At 49.4% G+C, this 18,759-nt stretch overlaps 2 protein-coding genes across 2 annotated transcripts in view; one reads left to right on the top strand and one right to left on the bottom strand.

The window, feature by feature from the left end:
- Positions 1 to 1,679, bottom strand: part of TMEM134 (transmembrane protein 134) — a 32,628-nt gene extending 30,949 nt beyond the window's left edge. Inside the window, exon 1 of the mRNA XM_075258523.1 lies at positions 1,563 to 1,679. The gene's annotated coding sequence lies outside the window, so the exon portion shown is untranslated. The remainder of the gene's footprint in view (positions 1 to 1,562) is intronic.
- A 315-nt stretch (positions 1,680 to 1,994) lies between these two features.
- AIP (AHR interacting HSP90 co-chaperone) lies at positions 1,995 to 17,441 on the top strand. The gene is made up of 5 exons (XM_075288196.1): positions 1,995 to 2,127; positions 15,671 to 15,850; positions 16,102 to 16,290; positions 16,459 to 16,635; positions 17,235 to 17,441. The coding sequence occupies exons 1-5, from the start codon at positions 2,032 to 2,034 to the stop codon at positions 17,439 to 17,441; spliced, it is 849 nt and encodes a 282-aa protein (XP_075144297.1). The 5' UTR covers positions 1,995 to 2,031.
- Positions 17,442 to 18,759: the final 1,318 nt, after the last annotated feature.

Raw genomic sequence — 18,759 nt, 5'->3', positions numbered from 1 at the left:
AAGACTCTGCTCCCGGCGGATCACGTGTCTGCCGGGTCAGAGGGTGGCTGAATTATGGCTGCGTCCATAGCTGTGTATACAGTGCTCATTGAGCGCTGTATACACAGCGATCGAGAAGGCAGGGGAGGTAATAAATCTGCCCTGTCTTCTCTCTGGGAGCTCCGGCTGAAGTTACAGCCGGCTCCCAGTGAAAGCAGCTACACGATCTCCGGACGTACAGGTACGTCCTGTCAGAACTAGACAACCACTTCCCAGACGTATATAGTCTATGGGCGGTCCAGAAGTGGTTAAATGATCGATATTTCGCCAGTGAAGCCAATTTATTTTCTTAATAAAAAACACATTTGGGAGGTTTCCGCCTTCATAGGAGTCATTACTAAAACCAATAGATGACTTTATAGTCAGGTTATATAAGCGTCTGATTCCACAACATGGAGAAGCGACAGAACTTGTGTCAGGGACTGTAGAATAATCTCTGTACACCGCAGCAGACTAGGTTAGCGCTACATAAAAACCATGACGGTACGCCAACCTATAGCATGCCTATGCCTGGAGACCCTCAGGATGGCCGTGTAGATGAGAGTGTCTCCATTCATGTCTCGGAGAGTGCCGATAATAGCCGAGGTTGTCTGTTTGGGATCGGAGGGCACCTTTCTCCTTCTCGGCCCCACATCTATGACACCTCCTGTAGAAATGCCATAAAGGTGTGATACTGAAATACCCCACCCTTAAAGGGACGTACTGGCCCCAAATACATTGTTGATACGGATGACCGATCCACACATTATCATCTCGGGGGGACTGATAACCAGACGCCAGACATATGGCCGCCTCTACAAAGTACGACGGGAGCCGAAGGAGTCTGGTCCTACTCAAGCTATGTATGTGTATGAGGTCGGGGGTCAGACCCCACAGATCACATACTGGTGACCCCTCCTCAGATCACTCATCAATATTAAAAAGGTATTTGTGGCCACAAGGTTCACGGATACGTCAGGAAGTGCGCAGTGTGAACAGAGTCCTACAGTGCGTTCTACCACCTGACCCTGTATTTGGTGTGGGGCACCATGGCATCCGTACAACCCCTCACACACACTGGGCACAGTTAGAGGAACTCCTGTATAATCCGGGGCTCCAATGGTTGTCACGGTACATGTAGCACCTCTTCATGCCCGCTGTTGGGTTGGAGGGTGACCACAACTGGAGGGGCACATTAATAGGGGTGTCCGAGATCTGTAATGGTCAAAAACAGGGACAAGTGGAAAGCTTTGTCAACTTGTAGACTGGACCCCTCTCGACTACGCCGCGGTCACCTGTTGTCGTCCATAGTGGTCCCCACCCCCACTGTACCGGCCCCGTGATACCATCAGACTGGAGGGGCAGTGGGTATAAGACCATAACTCATTTAGCGCAGCCCCTTCCCCTTGTACCCTGGACCCCTCCTGACTACGCCGCGGTCACCTGTTGTCGTCCATAGTGGTCCCTAGCCCCCCGCTCGCCGTACGACCACTGTGACCATAACTCATTTACCACAGCCCCTTCCCCTTGTGCCCCGCACCCACCTGTCTGCTTGTGGCCCTCAGCCCTGTACATAGAGCCTTCCTCCTCCTCAGCTTCTCTCCTTCCTCCTCAGCTCCTTCCTCCCCGTCTCCCTCACTAACATCCTGCAAAACTTCACACAAAAGTTCGTCCTTCTCCCCCCCCCCCCCCGGTCACGTGATCCCCTCCCCCCCTCCATTGCCGCCCACAGCCGGTGACGCAGTATAACGGCCCGGACTCCCTCATCACATCCCCGGCCCTGTACGGTTACGAGCGCCGCCCTGCGGCCTATACACAGGTCTACACCGGGCCCCGCCGCTCCTGTCCGGGACACGGTAACATGACGTCAGCTCTGTTTACAATTTTTAATCATCGCAACAAAATGGCCGCCGGCGCCCGGCCCCATCGCGCATGCCCAGTGTGTGCGCGGGCCCCCGCGCATGCGCGCACAGCTCCGTCGTATGGACGCTCGGACGTCATAGCCCGGTGAAGATGGCGGCAGGGGTAGTGGCCCTCGGTGAGGGGATAAGGAAGCGCGTAACGACGCCTAGCAATGCCGCACTCTCAGAGTACCGGGATGGCACCAAGGTAAAGCGAGCTTCTGTAGAGCCGCAGTGTGTGCACGGTGTGGAGGCTGAGATTGTCCTGGCTGACGTCACCTGGAGACGTGACGTCACTGCTGGATGATTATTAGGGTGCAATTACAGCGGGGTGGTGGAAAAATTGCATCAGAAAAAAACTGCATGTAGTGGTGCTGCGGTTTTGCTGCAGTTCCTCAAACACATTTCTGTCACCAGGACCAAAACTGCACCAAAACCGCATCTGACTGCACAGTGTGACTGTGTCCTGAAGGGGTATTCTCAGACTAATGTGTGGCCTGTGCACTGTGACATCGGTGCGGCCCCAGTACTGACTGCAATGACTCCTCTGTGTGCCGGTCCCACACCCAGGACCCCCCAGATCAGCTCTTTGCATAGGCTCCAATGATCACAGGTAGTACAACAGCGGCTCAGTCCCATTCGAGCAAGTGGAGGTGCAGTACCAAACACAGCCACTATACAATGGAGGGCGCTGTGCCTGGTACTGTCCACTGTGACCTCTCCATACTGTCCTAGTGATCACCACCCCAATGGCAAGTCATCGCTACCTACGTCCCCCAATAGGTCATCAAACATGGCGGCCACTCTGCTTCAGAGACCCGGCCTTGTTTTATTGTTTTATTATTTTATGCTCCATCCAGTCCTCGGCCGTTAGTAACTTTAAGTAAGTTTTCTGTAAGTGAAACGCAGATTGATTTCAGTCACTTTTAGTTCCTGGTGGTGCAGTAACCGCAAAACCCCAGCCAGGAATTAATGGGGGTCACACTTACACCAAAGTGACCGCACTGGTGCCCAGGAACTGGATTTGACTATAATTGCATCTAGTTAGGGCTCGGTCACATCTGCGCCCAAGTGTCCGTTCTGTAGGTTTCCGTTTCCTGCATAAAACAGAGGCAGGATACGGAAACCTGCAGGAGTCTCTCACCTATTCATTTAAATGGGTGAGAAAGCTGTCCGGCCGTGAGCGTTCTATGCTCTCCGCCGTGAAACCGGGTTTTTTAATCCGGACACAGAGTCGGACATGCAGTACTCTGTGTCCGGATTAAAAAATCCAGTTTCGCGGCGGAGAGCATAAAACGCTCACCGCCACTCACGGCCGGACCCGGTCGGACAGCTTTCCGTCTTCTGCATGTAGAAAGCTGAGAATGGAGATTGAACGCTAGTGTGAACTTAGCGAAAGCCAGGAGTGGATTGAGCAGAAGGGAGACGTATAAGAAGCTTCCTATATATTTCCCATTCCTTCTGTAGCCATTTTTAGCTTTGGTTGAAATAAACCGCATCAAAATCTGCAACAAAAACTCTGCGTTTCTGCAATGTGGGACCTCGGCCTTACACCTCCTGCATACAAGTGGCACGGATGTGGTTTTCACTGACCTATATGTTATAAATGAATTGACAAGGCGGAAAATGCAGACAGATATAGGGGACGTATAGGACAGATATAGGGGACGTATAGGACAGATATAGGGGAGGTATAGGACAGATATAGGGGAGGTATAGGACAGATATAGGGGAGGTATAGGACAGATATAGGGGACGTATAGGACAGATATAGGGGAGGTATAGGACAGATATAGGGGACGTATAGGACAGATATAGGGGAGGTATAGGACAGATATAGGGGAGGTATAGGACAGATATAGGGGAGGTATAGGACAGATATAGGGGACGTATAGGACAGATATAGGGGAGGTATAGGACAGATATAGGGGACGTATAGGACAGATATAGGGGAGGTATAGGACAGATATAGGGGAGGTATAGGACAGATATAGGGGAGGTATAGGACAGATATAGGGGAGGTATAGGACAGATATAGGGGAGGTATAGGACAGATATAGGGGAGGTATAGGACAGATATAGGGGATGTATAGGACAGATATAGGGGAGGTATAGGACAGATATAGGGGATGTATAGGACAGAGATAGGGGAGGTATAGGACAGAGATAGGGGAGGTATAGGACAGAGATAGGGGAGGTATAGGACAGAGATAGGGGACGTATAGGACAGATATAGGGGAGGTATAGGACAGATATAGGGGACGTATAGGACAGATATAGGGGAGGTATAGGACAGATATAGGGGACGTATAGGACAGATATAGGGGACGTATAGGACAGATGTAGGGGAGGTATAGGACAGATGTAGGGGAGGTATAGGACAGATGTAGGGGACGTATAGGACAGATATAGGGGAGGTATAGGACAGATATAGGGGACGTATAGGACAGATATAGGGGAGGTATAGGACAGATATAGGGGACGTATAGGACAGATATAGGGGACGTATAGGACAGATATAGGGGACGTATAGGACAGATATAGGGGAGGTATAGGACAGATATAGGGGACGTATAGGACAGATATAGGGGACGTATAGGACAGATATAGGGGACGTATAGGACAGAGATAGGGGAGGTATAGGACAGAGATAGGGGACGTATAGGACAGAGATAGGGGACGTATAGGACAGATATAGGGGACGTATAGGACAGAGATAGGGGAGGTATACGACAGAGATAGGGGAGGTATAGGACAGAGATAGCGGAGGTATAGGACAGATATAGGGGAGGTATAGGACAGATATAGGGGAGGTATAGGACAGATATAGGGGAGGTATAGGACAGATATAGGGGACGTATAGGACAGATATAGGGGACGTATAGGACAGATATAGGGGAGGTATAGGACAGATATAGGGGACGTATAGGACAGATATAGGGGACGTATAGGACAGATATAGGGGAGGTATAGGACATATATAGGGGACGTATAGGACAGATATAGGGGACGTATAGGACAGATATAGGGGAAGTATAGGACAGATATAGGGGACGTATAGGACAGATATAGGGGAGGTATAGGACAGATATAGGGGAGGTATAGGACAGATATAGGGGAGGTATAGGACAGATATAGGGGAGGTATAGGGGACGTATAGGACAGATATAGGGGAGGTATAGGACAGATATAGGGGAGGTATAGGACAGATATAGGGGAGGTATAGGACAGATATAGGGGAGGTATAGGACAGATATAGGGGAGGTATATGACAGATATAGGGGAGGTATAGGACAGATATAGGGGAGGTATAGGACAGATATAGGGGAGGTATAGGACAGATATAGGGGAGGTATAGGACAGATATAGGGGACGTATAGGACAGATATAGGGGAGGTATAGGACAGAGATGGGGGAGGTATAGGACAGAGATGGGGGAGGTATAGGACAGAGATGGGGGAGGTATAGGACAGAGATGGGGGAGGTATAGGACAGAGATGGGGGAGGTATAGGACAGAGATGGGGGAGGTATAGGACAGAGATGGGGGAGGTATAGGACAGAGATGGGGGAGGTATAGGACAGATAGGGGGGACGTATAGGACAGATAGGGGGGACGTATAGGACAGAGATGGGGTACGTATAGGACAGAGATGGGGTACGTATAGGACAGATATAGGAGATGTATAGGACAGAGATAGGACCTGCTCCATAATTTTTAGCTCTTCATTTTGGCCCAGATACACAGCCACAAAGAATGGCTGTATATATGGGTCAATTGAAATATATAGGTCTGTACTCTTATCCAAAGTTGTGGATAAAAAGTCCAGTCATGTACATTACAGCTTAGTAACTCCATGGGCCTCATATTAATAGCAGTTAACCCCATCATCTCCCTCACATTAACCCCTGTGTGCTTTACATAATTGACACTGATATGTGAGACATATGGAGGTAATAAGTGAATATCTTCATTATATAGGTCCTTTATTAGTACCTCCATATGTCTCACATATCAGTAACCCTTATGTGAGCCATAAGGGAGGGACATGATGGGGTTAACTGCTATTAATGTGAGGCACATGGAGTTACTAAAACTAAAGTAATAACCCCAAATGCCGGACATTAATAGGAATAGTCAGTAACACACGTACCTGGTGTGTTTGCTTTCACTTTGCTCCTCTCCTCCTCCTCAGGGCTGCAGACGGCAGGAGCTCCTCCTCACATGTAGCAGCAGCTCCAGGGAGCCCTTATCCTGTGCAGTGAGAGGCTCACCTCTGATTGGTGGGCAGTGAGAGAAGGGGGCGTGTCCTACACCTCAGCTCTATCAGAGCACTACAAGGACGCTCTCTCTCTCAATTTAGTGCATGAAGGTTGCGGGCTACCTGGCGTGCCAGCAAAATATGCCTCGCGTTGCCAACCCCTGATATAGACAATGGGGCGGGTCATGGCCGACCGCAGTAACTAGGTAGAGAGTCTCTGTATTACTGTCTATGGGACAACAATGGAGGGATGGCAGGTACGAGAATATAACAGCACCCTATAGATCCCCGTACCCGGAATATAACAGCGCCCTATAGATCCCCGTACCTGGAATATAAAAGCGCCCTATAGATCCCCGTACCCGGAATATAACAGCGCCCTATAGATCCCCGTACCCGGAATATAACAGCGCCCTATAGATCCCCGTACCCGGAATATAAAAGCCCCCTATAGATCCCCGTACCCGGAATATAACAGCGCCCTATAGATCCCCGTACCCGGAATATAACAGCGCCCTATAGATCCCCGTACCCGGAATATAACAGCGCCCTATAGATCCCCGTACCCGGAATATAAAAGCCCCCTATAGATCCCCGTACCCGGAATATAACAGCGCCCTATAGATCCCCGTACCCGGAATATAACAGCGCCCTATAGATCCCCGTACCCGGAATATAAAAGCCCCTATAGATCCCCGTACCCAGAATATAAAAGCGCCCTATAGATCCCCGTACCCGAATATAATAGCGCCCTATAGATCCCTGTACCCGGAATATAACAGCGCCCTATAGATCCCCGTACCCGGAATATTAAAGCGCCCTATAGATCCCCGTACCCGAATATAAAAGCGCCCTATAGATCCCCGTACCCGAATATAAAAGCGCCCTATAGATCCCCGTACCCGGAATATAATAGCGCCCTATAGATCCCCGTACCCGGAATATAAAAGCGCCCTATAAATCCCCGTACCCGAATATAAAAGCGCCCTATAGATCCCCGTACCCGGAATATAAAAGCCCCCTATAGATCCCCGTACCCGGAATATAAAAGCCCCCTATAGATCCCCGTACCCGAATATAATAGCGCCCTATAGATCCCCGTACCCGGAGTATAAAAGCGCCCTATAGATCCCCGTACCCGGAATATAAAAGCGCCCTATAGATCCCCGTACCCGGAATATAAAAGCCCCTATAGATCCCCGTACCCGGAATATAACAGCACCCTATAGATCCCCGTACCCGAATATAAAAGCCCCTATAGATCCCCGTACCTGGAATATAACAGCGCCCTATAGATCCCCGTACCCAGAATATAACAGCGCCCTATAGATCCCCGTACCCGAATATAATAGCGCCCTATAGATCCCCGTACCCGAATATAATAGCGACCTATAGATCCCCGTACCCGGAATATAAAAGCGCCCTATAGATCCCCGTACCCGGAATATAATAGCGCCCTATAGATCCCCGTATCCAAATATAAATGCCCCTATAGATCCCCGTACCCAGAATATAACAGCGCCCTATAGATCCCCGTACCCGAATATAATAGCGCCCTATAGATCCCCGTACCCAAATATAAAAGCGCCCTATAGATCCCCGTACCCGGAATATAAAAGCGTCCTATAGATCCCCGTACCCGGAATATAAAAGCCCCCTATAGATCTCCGTACCCGGAATATAACAGCGCCCTATAGATCCCCGTACCCGAATATAAAAGCCCCTATAGATCCCCGTACCCAGAATATAACAGCGCCCTATAGACCCCCGTACCCGAATATAAAAGCGTCCTATAGATCCCCGTACCCGAATATAATAGCGCCCTATAGATCCCCGTACCCGAATATAATAGCGACCTATAGATCCCCGTACCCGGAATATAAAAGCGCCCTATAGATCCCCGTACCCGGAATATAAAAGCCCCCTATAGATCCCCGTACCCGGAATATAACAGCGCCCTATAGATCCCCGTACCCGAATATAAAAGCGTCCTATAGATCCCCGTACCCGAATATAATAGCGCCCTATAGATCCCCGTACCCGGAATATAACAGCGCCCTATAGATCCCCGTATCCGGAATATAAAAGCGTCCTATAGATCTCCGTACCCGGAATATAACAGCGCCCTATAGATCCCTGTACCCGGAATATAAAAGCGCCCTATAGATCCCTGTACCCGGAATATAACAGCGCCCTATAGATCCCCGTACCCGGAATATAATAGCGCCCTATAGATCCCCGTACCCGGAATATAACAGCGCCCTATAGATCCCCGTACCCGGAATATAACAGCGCCCTATAGATCCCCGTACCCGAATATAAAAGCCCCTATAGATCCCCGTACCCGGAATATAACAGCGCCCTATAGATCCCCGTACCCGGAATATAAAAGCGCCCTATAGATCCCTGTACCCGAAATATAATAGCGCCCTATAGATCCCCGTACCCGGAATATAAAAGCCCCTATAGATCCCCGTACCCAGAATATAACAGCGCCCTATAGATCCCCGTACCCGAATATAATAGCGCCCTATAGATCACCGTACCCGAATATAAAAGCGCCCTCTAGATCCCCGTACCCGGAATATAACAGCGCCCTATAGATCCCCGTACCCGAATATAATAGCGCCCTATAGATCCCCGTACCCGGAATATAACAGCGCCCTATAGATCCCCGTACCCGAATATAATAGCGCCCTATAGATCCCCGTACCCGGAATATAACAGCGCCCTATAGATCCCCGTACCCGAATATAATAGCGCCCTATAGATCACCGTACCCGGAATATAAACGCCCCCTATAGATCCACGTACCCGGAATATAAAAGCGCCCTATAGATCCCCGTACCCGGAATATAAAAGCGCCTATAGATCCCCGTACCTGGAATATAAAAGCCCCCTATAGATCCCCGTACCCGGAATATAAAAGCCCCCTATAGATCCCCGTACCCGGAATATAACAGCGCCCTATAGATCCCCGTACCAGGAATATAAAAGCCCCCTATAGATCCCCGTACCCGGAATATAAAAGCGCCCTATAGATCCCAGTACCCGGAATATAAAAGCCCCCTATAGATCCCCGTACCCGGAATATAACAGCGCCCTATAGATCCCCGTACCCGAATATAATAGCGCCCTATAGATCACCGTACCCGAATATAAAAGCGCCCTCTAGATCCCCGTACCCGGAATATAACAGCGCCCTATAGATCCCCGTACCCGAATATAATAGCGCCCTATAGATCCCCGTACCCGGAATATAACAGCGCCCTATAGATCCCCGTACCCGAATATAATAGCGCCCTATAGATCCCCGTACCCGGAATATAAAAGCCCCTTTAGATCCCCGTACCCGGAATATAACAGCGCCCTATAGATCCCCGTACCCGAATATAATAGCGCCCTATAGATCACCGTACCCGGAATATAAACGCCCCCTATAGATCCACGTACCCGGAATATAAAAGCGCCCTATAGATCCCCGTACCCGGAATATAAAAGCGCCTATAGATCCCCGTACCTGGAATATAAAAGCCCCCTATAGATCCCCGTACCCGGAATATAAAAGCCCCCTATAGATCCCCGTACCCGGAATATAACAGCGCCCTATAGATCCCCGTACCCGGAATATAAAAGCCCCCTATAGATCCCCGTACCCGGAATATAAAAGCGCCCTATAGATCCCCGTACCCGGAATATAAAAGCCCCCTATAGATCCCCGTACCCGGAATATAACAGCGCCCTATAGATCCCTGTACCCGGAATATAACAGCGCCCTATAGATCCCCGTACCCGGAATATAAAAGCCCCCTCTAGATCCCCGTACCCGGAATATAAAAGCGCCCTATAGATCCCCCGTACCCGAATATAATAGCGCCCTATAGATCCCCGTACCCGAATATAATAGCGCCCTATAGATCCCCGTACCCGGAATATAACCGCCCTATAGATCCCCGTACCCGGAATATAAAAGCCCCTATAGATCCCCGTACCCAGAATATAAAAGCGCCCTATAGATCCCCGTACCCGAATATAATAGCGCCCTATAGATCCCCGTACCCGGAATATAAAAGCCCCTATAGATCCCCGTACCCAGAATATAACAGCGCCCTATAGATCCCCGTACCCGAATATAAAAGCGTCCTATAGATCCCCGTACCCGAATATAATAGCGCCCTATAGATCCCCGTACCCGAATATAATAGCGACCTATAGATCCCCGTACCCGGAATATAAAAGCGCCCTATAGATCCCCATACCCGAATATAACAGCCCCTATAGATCCCCGTACCCGGAATATAACAGCGCCCTATAGATCCCCGTACCCGGAATATAAAAGCGCCCTATAGATCCCCGTACCCAAATATAAAAGCGCCCTATAGATCCCCGTACCCGAATATAATAGCGCCCTATAGATCCCCGTACCCGAATATAAAAGCGCCCTATAGATCCCCGTACCCGGAATATAAAAGCGTCCTATAGATCCCCGTACCCGGAATATAAAAGCGTCCTATAGATCCCCGTACCCGGAATATAACAGCGCCCTATAGATCCTCGTACCCGAATATAAAAGCCCCTATAGATCCCCGTACCCGGAATATAACAGCGCCCTATAGATCCCCGTACCCGGAATATAAAAGCGCCCTATAGATCCCTGTACCCGAAATATAATAGCGCCCTATAGATCCCCGTACCCGGAATATAAAAGCCCCTATAGATCCCCGTACCCGGAATATAACAGCGCCCTATAGATCCCCGTACCCGGAATATAAAAGCCCCTATAGATCCCCGTACCCAGAATATAACAGCGCCCTATAGATCCCCGTACCCGAATATAATAGCGCCCTATAGATCACCGTACCCGAATATAAAAGCGCCCTATAGATCCCCGTACCCGGAATATAAAAGCCCCCTATAGATCCCCGTACCCAGAATATAACAGCGCCCTATAGATCCCCGTACCCGGAATATAAAAGCGCCCTATAGATCCCCGTACCCGAATATAATAGCGCCCTATAGATCCCCGTACCCGGAATATAAAAGTGCCCTATAGATCCCCGTACCCGGAATATAACAGCGCCCTATAGATCCCCATACCCGGAATATAATAGGGCCCTATAGATCCCCGTACCCGGAATATAAAAGCCCCCTATAGATCCCCGTACCCGGAATATAAAAGCGCCCTATAGATCCCCGTACCCGGAATATAAAAGCCCCCTATAGATCCCCGTACCCGGAATATAAAAGCGCCCTATAGATCCCCGTACCCGGAATATAAAAGCCCCCTATAGATCCCCGTACCCGGAATATAAAAGCGCCCTATAGATCCCCGTACCCAAATATAAAAGCGCCCTATAGATCCCCGTACCCGAATATAATAGCGCCCTATAGATCCCCGTACCCGAATATAAAAGCGCCCTATAGATCCCCGTACCCGGAATATAAAAGCGTCCTATAGATCCCCGTACCCGGAATATAAAAGCCCCCTATAGATCTCCGTACCCGGAATATAACAGCGCCCTATAGATCCCCGTACCCGAATATAAAAGCCCCTATAGATCCCCGTACCCGAATATAAAAGCCCCTATAGATCCCCGTACCTGAATATAAAAGCGCCCTATAGATCCCCGTACCCGGAATATAACAGCGCCCTATAGATCCCCGTATCCGGAATATAAAAGCGTCCTATAGATCTCCGTACCCGGAATATAACAGCGCCCTATAGATCCCTGTACCCGGAATATAAAAGCGCCCTATAGATCCCCGTACCCGGAATATAACAGCGCCCTATAGATCCCTGTACCCGGAATATAACAGCGCCCTATAGATCCCTGTACCCGGAATATAATAGCGCCCTATAGATCCCCGTACCCGGAATATAACAGCGCCCTATATATCCCCGTACCCGGAATATAACAGCGCCCTATAGATCCCCGTACCCGAATATAAAAGCCCCTATAGATCCCCGTACCCGGAATATAACAGCGCCCTATAGATCCCCTTACCCGGAATATAACAGCGCCCTATAGATCCCTGTACCCGAAATATAATAGTGCCCTATAGATCACCGTACCCGGAATATAAAAGCCCCTATAGATCCCCGTACCCGGAATATAACAGCGCCCTATAGATCCCCGTACCCGGAATATAAAAGCCCCTATAGATCCCCGTACCCAGAATATAACAGCGCCCTATAGATCCCCGTACCCGAATATAATAGCGCCCTATAGATCACCGTACCCGAATATAAAAGCGCCCTCTAGATCCCCGTACCCGGAATATAACAGCGCCCTATAGATCCCCGTACCCGAATATAATAGCGCCCTATAGATCCCCGTACCCGGAATATAACAGCGCCCTATAGATCCCCGTACCCGAATATAATAGCGCCCTATAGATCCCCGTACCCGGAATATAAAAGCCCCTTTAGATCCCCGTACCCGGAATATAACAGCGCCCTATAGATCCCCGTACCCGAATATAATAGCGCCCTATAGATCACCGTACCCGGAATATAAACGCCCCCTATAGATCCCCGTACCCGGAATATAAAAGCGCCCTATAGATCCCCGTACCCGGAATATAAAAGCGCCTATAGATCCCCGTACCTGGAATATAAAAGCCCCCTATAGATCCCCGTACCCGGAATATAAAAGCCCCCTATAGATCCCCGTACCCGGAATATAACAGCGCCCTTTAGATCCCCGTACCCGGAATATAAAAGCGCCCTATAGATCCCCCGTACCCGAATATAATAGCGCCCTATAGATCCCCGTACCCGAATATAACAGCGCCCTATAGATCCCCGTACCCGGAATATAACCGCCCTATAGATCCCCGTACCCGGAATATAAAAGCCCCTATAGATCCCCGTACCCAGAATATAAAAGCGCCCTATAGATCCCCATACCCGAATATAACAGCCCCTATAGATCCCCGTACCCGGAATATAACAGCGCCCTATAGATCCCCGTACCCGGAATATAAAAGCGCCCTATAGATCCCCGTACCCAAATATAAAAGCGCCCTATAGATCCCCGTACCCGAATATAATAGCGCCCTATAGATCCCCGTACCCGAATATAAAAGCGCCCTATAGATCCCCGTACCCGGAATATAAAAGCGTCCTATAGATCCCCGTACCCGGAATATAAAAGCGTCCTATAGATCCCCGTACCCGGAATATAACAGCGCCCTATAGATCCTCGTACCCGAATATAAAAGCCCCTATAGATCCCCGTACCCGGAATATAAAAGCCCCCTATAGATCCCCGTACCCGGAATATAAAAGCCCCCTATAGATCCCCGTACCCGGAATATAAAAGCGCCCTATAGATCCCCGTACCCGGAATATAAAAGCCCCCTATAGATCCCCGTACCCGGAATATAAAAGCGCCCTATAGATCCCCGTACCCGGAATATAAAAGCCCCCTATAGATCCCCGTACCCGGAATATAAAAGCGCCCTATAGATCCCCGTACCCAAATATAAAAGCGCCCTATAGATCCCCGTACCCGAATATAATAGCGCCCTATAGATCCCCGTACCCGAATATAAAAGCCCCTATAGATCCCCGTACCCGGAATATAACAGCGCCCTATAGATCCCCGTACCCGGAATATAACAGCGCCCTATAGATCCCCGTACCCGAATATAAAAGCCCCTATAGATCCCCGTACCCGGAATATAACAGCGCCCTATAGATCCCCGTACCCGGAATATAAAAGTGCCCTATAGATCCCTGTACCCGAAATATAATAGCGCCCTATAGATCCCCGTACCCGGAATATAAAAGCCCCTATAGATCCCCGTACCCAGAATATAACAGCGCCCTATAGATCCCCGTACCCGAATATAATAGCGCCCTATAGATCCCCGTACCCGGAATATAACAGCGCCCTATAGATCCCCGTACCCGAATATAATAGCGCCCTATAGATCCCCGTACCCGGAATATAACAGCGCCCTATAGATCACCGTACCCGAATATAAAAGCGCCCTATAGATCTCCGTACCCGGAATATAACAGCGCCCTATAGATCCCCGTACCCGGAATATAACAGCGCCCTATAGATCCCCGTACCCGAATATAATAGCGCCCTATAGATCCCCGTACCCGGAATATAACAGCGCCCTATAGATCCCCGTACCCGAATATAATAGCGCCCTATAGATCCCCGTACCCGGAATATAAAAGCGCCCTATAGATCCCCGTACCCGAATATAATAGCGCCCTATAGATCCCTGTACCCGGAATATAATAGCGCCCTATAGATCCCTGTACCCGGAATATAATAGCGCCCTATAGATCCCCGTACCCAGAATATAAACGCCGTGGCTTGTCACAATCTGCTGCTTATTATTATTATTTTATTCTTTTCAAAGTTTTTGAATTTTTGTAACCCCTTCAGTACCGGGCCTATTTCGGATCCAGGACCGGACACATTTTGGGGTTTTTTGTAGGTTCTGTTTTGAGGGCCGTCACGTATTTATCATTTGGGTTATTGAACTAATTTCTGCGTCTTTTTTCGGTTGTCTGATTATTGTCCGATCGTTGTCTGATTATTGTCCGATCGTTGTCTGATTATTGTCCGATCGTTGTCTGATTATTGTCCGATTATTTTCTGATTGTTGTCTGGTCATTGTCTGATTATTGTCCGATCGTTGTCTGATTGCCTGATCATTGTCTGAACGTTGTCCTATTATTGTCCGATCGTTGTCTGATTATTGTCTGGTCATTGTCCAATTATTGAAGTGATCATTTTGGCCGCAGTTCCCCAGCTTAGGCCTTATTCACACATCTGTGTCCATTTTTGGAAAGAGGCTCTGAAAAGGATGTCACACAGCACACAGTTTTTCTCCAATTCCGCCTAATTCTGAGTTTTCTCCAGCTTCCCAGCACATTGTACAGAATAATAAATGGCAGAATTATAAAGTAGAGTTTGACCCACAAAAAATAAGCCCTCACATGGCTCCGAGAAAAGAAAATAACAAAGTTATGGCTTATGGAAGGCGAGGAGTCAAAAACAAATCGACAAAATGGCGGTGGTAGGAAGGGGTTAAGGTAGAGCAATGGAACAGATCCTAAAAGATTCCTTCAGTTCCTTATGGATGTCAGACATGGTGGCTCCGTGGAGATCAGATGAGTACGAGTGCGCTTGTGTGACATCATCGGGGTGTATATGAGGTCATGTGACCACAGTTATTGCACAGCTCGGGTGTATTTCTAGTAATAACACCGGACGCATCTACGAGGGATCCGATCTTCATGGATCAAGGAGATGCTGCGACAATGGCTCCTGTGTAGTCCTCCGACCCTCTTTCCAAATGGACACGTGTGAATAAGGCCTAAGCTGGGGAACTCGATATTGAGCCCCAATGATTGATGTGATTGGTGATATGTGTGTACAGCACCACAGTATATGTGGCGTATACTCCGGGGTTACATCAGAGTATATTGCAGTGAGTGAGCGGTCTTGTGTTTCGTGCAGGCCACCTTCCACTATCGTACGTTGCTGTGTGACGATAAGCGCACCATGCTGGACGACAGCTCCACCAGAGGGAAGCCCATGGAACTGATCATCGGGAAGAAGTTCAAGCTGCCCGTATGGGAGACCATTATCCGCAGCATGAAGGAAGGCGAGGTGTCGGAGTTCTTGTGCGACACCCCGGTAAGGTTACGCACCATGAACAAATATAGCCTTGAGCCCACCAGCCACGTATCTTCCCTCATGTGACCCTTTGTGGTATCCGACACTATCAGACATTTAGCTGCAGATCCTACCATAGAAAAATTCCTCTTTCTCCACTTGTCTCTTGATATACTTTCCTCCTTACCAAACTGACTTATACTCTGAAATCTCTGCTGAAGTTGACATTTAGTAAATACATTAAAACTCTCTTTTCCAAAATCCTCTTCCAGCATGTCATTGAGTACCCTCAAGTGTCCCGTAGCTTGCGCCGGATTGCAGCAGGACAAGACCCTCGCGATGGCCAAAGACACTGCTGCGGAGGCATCGCCCAGCTCCACGACCATTCCCTTGGTTATGCCGATCTCGATGCAGTGCAGAAAGAGCCTCAACCCCTGATATTCGTCATCACTCTTTTAAAGGTATCCGAAGGCCCATGAGGAAGCCCTAGTAGCCTTATATCAGCTGCAGGGACAGGGGGAGATGATTTGCGGCCGTCACTCGGGGTATTCTTGGAGTTGCCGTTTCGGACCCACCGTATTTCTTCTTACTTTTTAGGGTTAGTTTTATGACTAAAGCCTTTCTTCTAGGTTGAGGAACCAGGATCATACAGACAAGACGCGTGGGCAATGTCCGACGAAGAGAAACTTGATGCCGTGCCGCTTCTCCACCAGGAAGGAAACCAGTTGTACAAGGAGGGGAACATTCCAGAAGCCGGTGCCAAATACTACGAGGCGATTGCTTGCCTAAAGTCCCTACAGATGAAGGTAAGTGCCCGAGGAGCCCCTTAGGTCCTGCTCTGACGATCCACGATTTGATTCCTTGCAGATGATCGTGGTCAGTGTGTGATCCGTGATCACAGCCCCACTGTGATTTTCACGGTCCCGTGTGCGGGTTGACAGTCCGGGCTGTGTCAGATAGGACAGGTCTTATTCCCGTCCCGTGCTTTTGTGGCTCTTATTCATTTAATGAAAGTAGCTGCAGCAGCCCAGCCCGGGGACGTCCGTGTGCAGACCGTGCAGCCTTCATTCACGGCTCGCAACCCTGACCGGTATAAGGCCCCGTCCTGCCACATCTATATACGTGTGTGGGGTCATAGAGACGAAGAACTCCGCTAACGCACTGCCGGAGCTCCCAATAGTGTGCATAGAGGGATTATAACTCCTCCTTTACAGGACTCTCCACCATATGGCCAGGACACGGCTCGGAGCGCTCTGCAATGTATTATCGTGTAGGAGGCCACGGTGCTCGTGTGTCTTGCGGTTTTTTTCTTGCTCTTGGAGATTGGGGTCCAGCACTTGATATAAAGGGACTCGGGGCGGTGTGATAAGACACGTGTTACAGGGTCGCTGCTCTTGTGTTTTAGGAGCAGCCTGGATCCCCCGACTGGATCAATTTGGACACAAAGATCACTCCGCTGCTCCTGAACTACTGCCAATGTAAACTGCTGGAGGGCGAATACTACCAAGTGCTGGAGCACTGCTCCGCCATATTAAACAAGTATTCAGGTAGGTATACTCACACGGATGGCTGGCCCATGGAGTGCCGAGTCAGCAGTAACCAGTCCCGATGACAAGGACTTCGCGTCTCCCCCACCATTACCTGTCTATAGGGGCTCGGGTTAACTCTTTACAAGTCGCTTCGTCCTCTTCTAGCTATGTAACATGAGCGCTGGCTCTGTCATTGGGGTCTGCTGGGGTGCAGGCCGCTAAAACAGCAGAGCCCGGCAGACCCCATTGACTATAATGGGCTCCGTGCAGGATTTTTTTTCTCCACTGATTTTCGGCAGACTCTGAAGGAATATAGAGAATAGACCAAGCACTTCCTTTTATTTGCTCCCACTTTGATCTTACAATGAAAGCGGGATGGGTTAAATCTCAGGTGTTAGGGCCCCCCCATCAGTCCCATGTTCACTGCTAGTGTCCTATATTATGGGGGGTGACGTTACTAATATAATGATGTATTCAGCCAGCCCACATCGTACAGGTCACTAGCGATAAACACAGGAGCGGGGCCGGGCCCTGCTACTAACATGACCTAGGTCTGCAAGAGAGCCTGGGGCAAGTATAGATAATAAAGGGGCTCAAACACAAATCTGGGACATTTAGGCCCCACCCACATGTCTAGAATATATATATTTGGGATTGTGTCGCTTTGTATGGAAGGTAAAATGGCGTTTTCTTGTACAGGAAAAATATTGCTCTGTTTGTAGAGCGGGCGTGGGGGATGTGCAGTATGTTAACGCCTCAATAGACATAGAGATAAGAAGTGGCGGGAGATTTTACAAGGTTCTCGGCTGTCATAAGAACCCGTTCTGGCCGAGTGGGGGCTGTACTGGAACAAAGAACCAGAAGAGGGGGCCATAATGAAAGAGTTAATGCCAAGTATTACTGACCGATCTCTACTGTATAAGCGGAGCTGAGCGGCTCCCATATTTAACCACCTGACTTCTGCTGTAACAGTATGGCGAATGTTGGGAAAGGGTTAAATGACTTTGCTATTGATGACCTATGTGGAGACCACGTGTGATCCTTAAAGGGATCCTATCACTCATACCATGTCGGAATAGACATAAGAAAGGCTATTCGTCTCCTACCTTTCGTTGTCTTCTCCGCGCCGCCGTTCGCCTACAATCCCGGTTCTTGTCGGTATGCTATTGCGCTCTCACGCAACACTGGGGGCGGGCCCAAACGCTCAGACAGCACTGGAGGCGTCCCCAATGCTGCCAGAAAACTCTCCAGCGCCGCCTCCATCTTTGTCAGCAGCGTCATCTTTAACCTCTTCTTCCAGCCGTGGCTTGTAACTTCTAAGGCCTGAGACTGAGCATGCCCGCCGTCCACGAGAAAATGGCACAATATTGGAAGCGGCCATTTTCTCGTGGCCTGTGGGCA

This window comes from Leptodactylus fuscus, chromosome 10 (genome assembly GCF_031893055.1).
Source record: "Leptodactylus fuscus isolate aLepFus1 chromosome 10, aLepFus1.hap2, whole genome shotgun sequence".
NCBI classification, from domain to species: domain Eukaryota; kingdom Metazoa; phylum Chordata; class Amphibia; order Anura; family Leptodactylidae; genus Leptodactylus; species Leptodactylus fuscus.
Note: the sequence above shows the minus strand (reverse complement) of the source record. Positions and strands in the feature narration are given on the sequence as shown.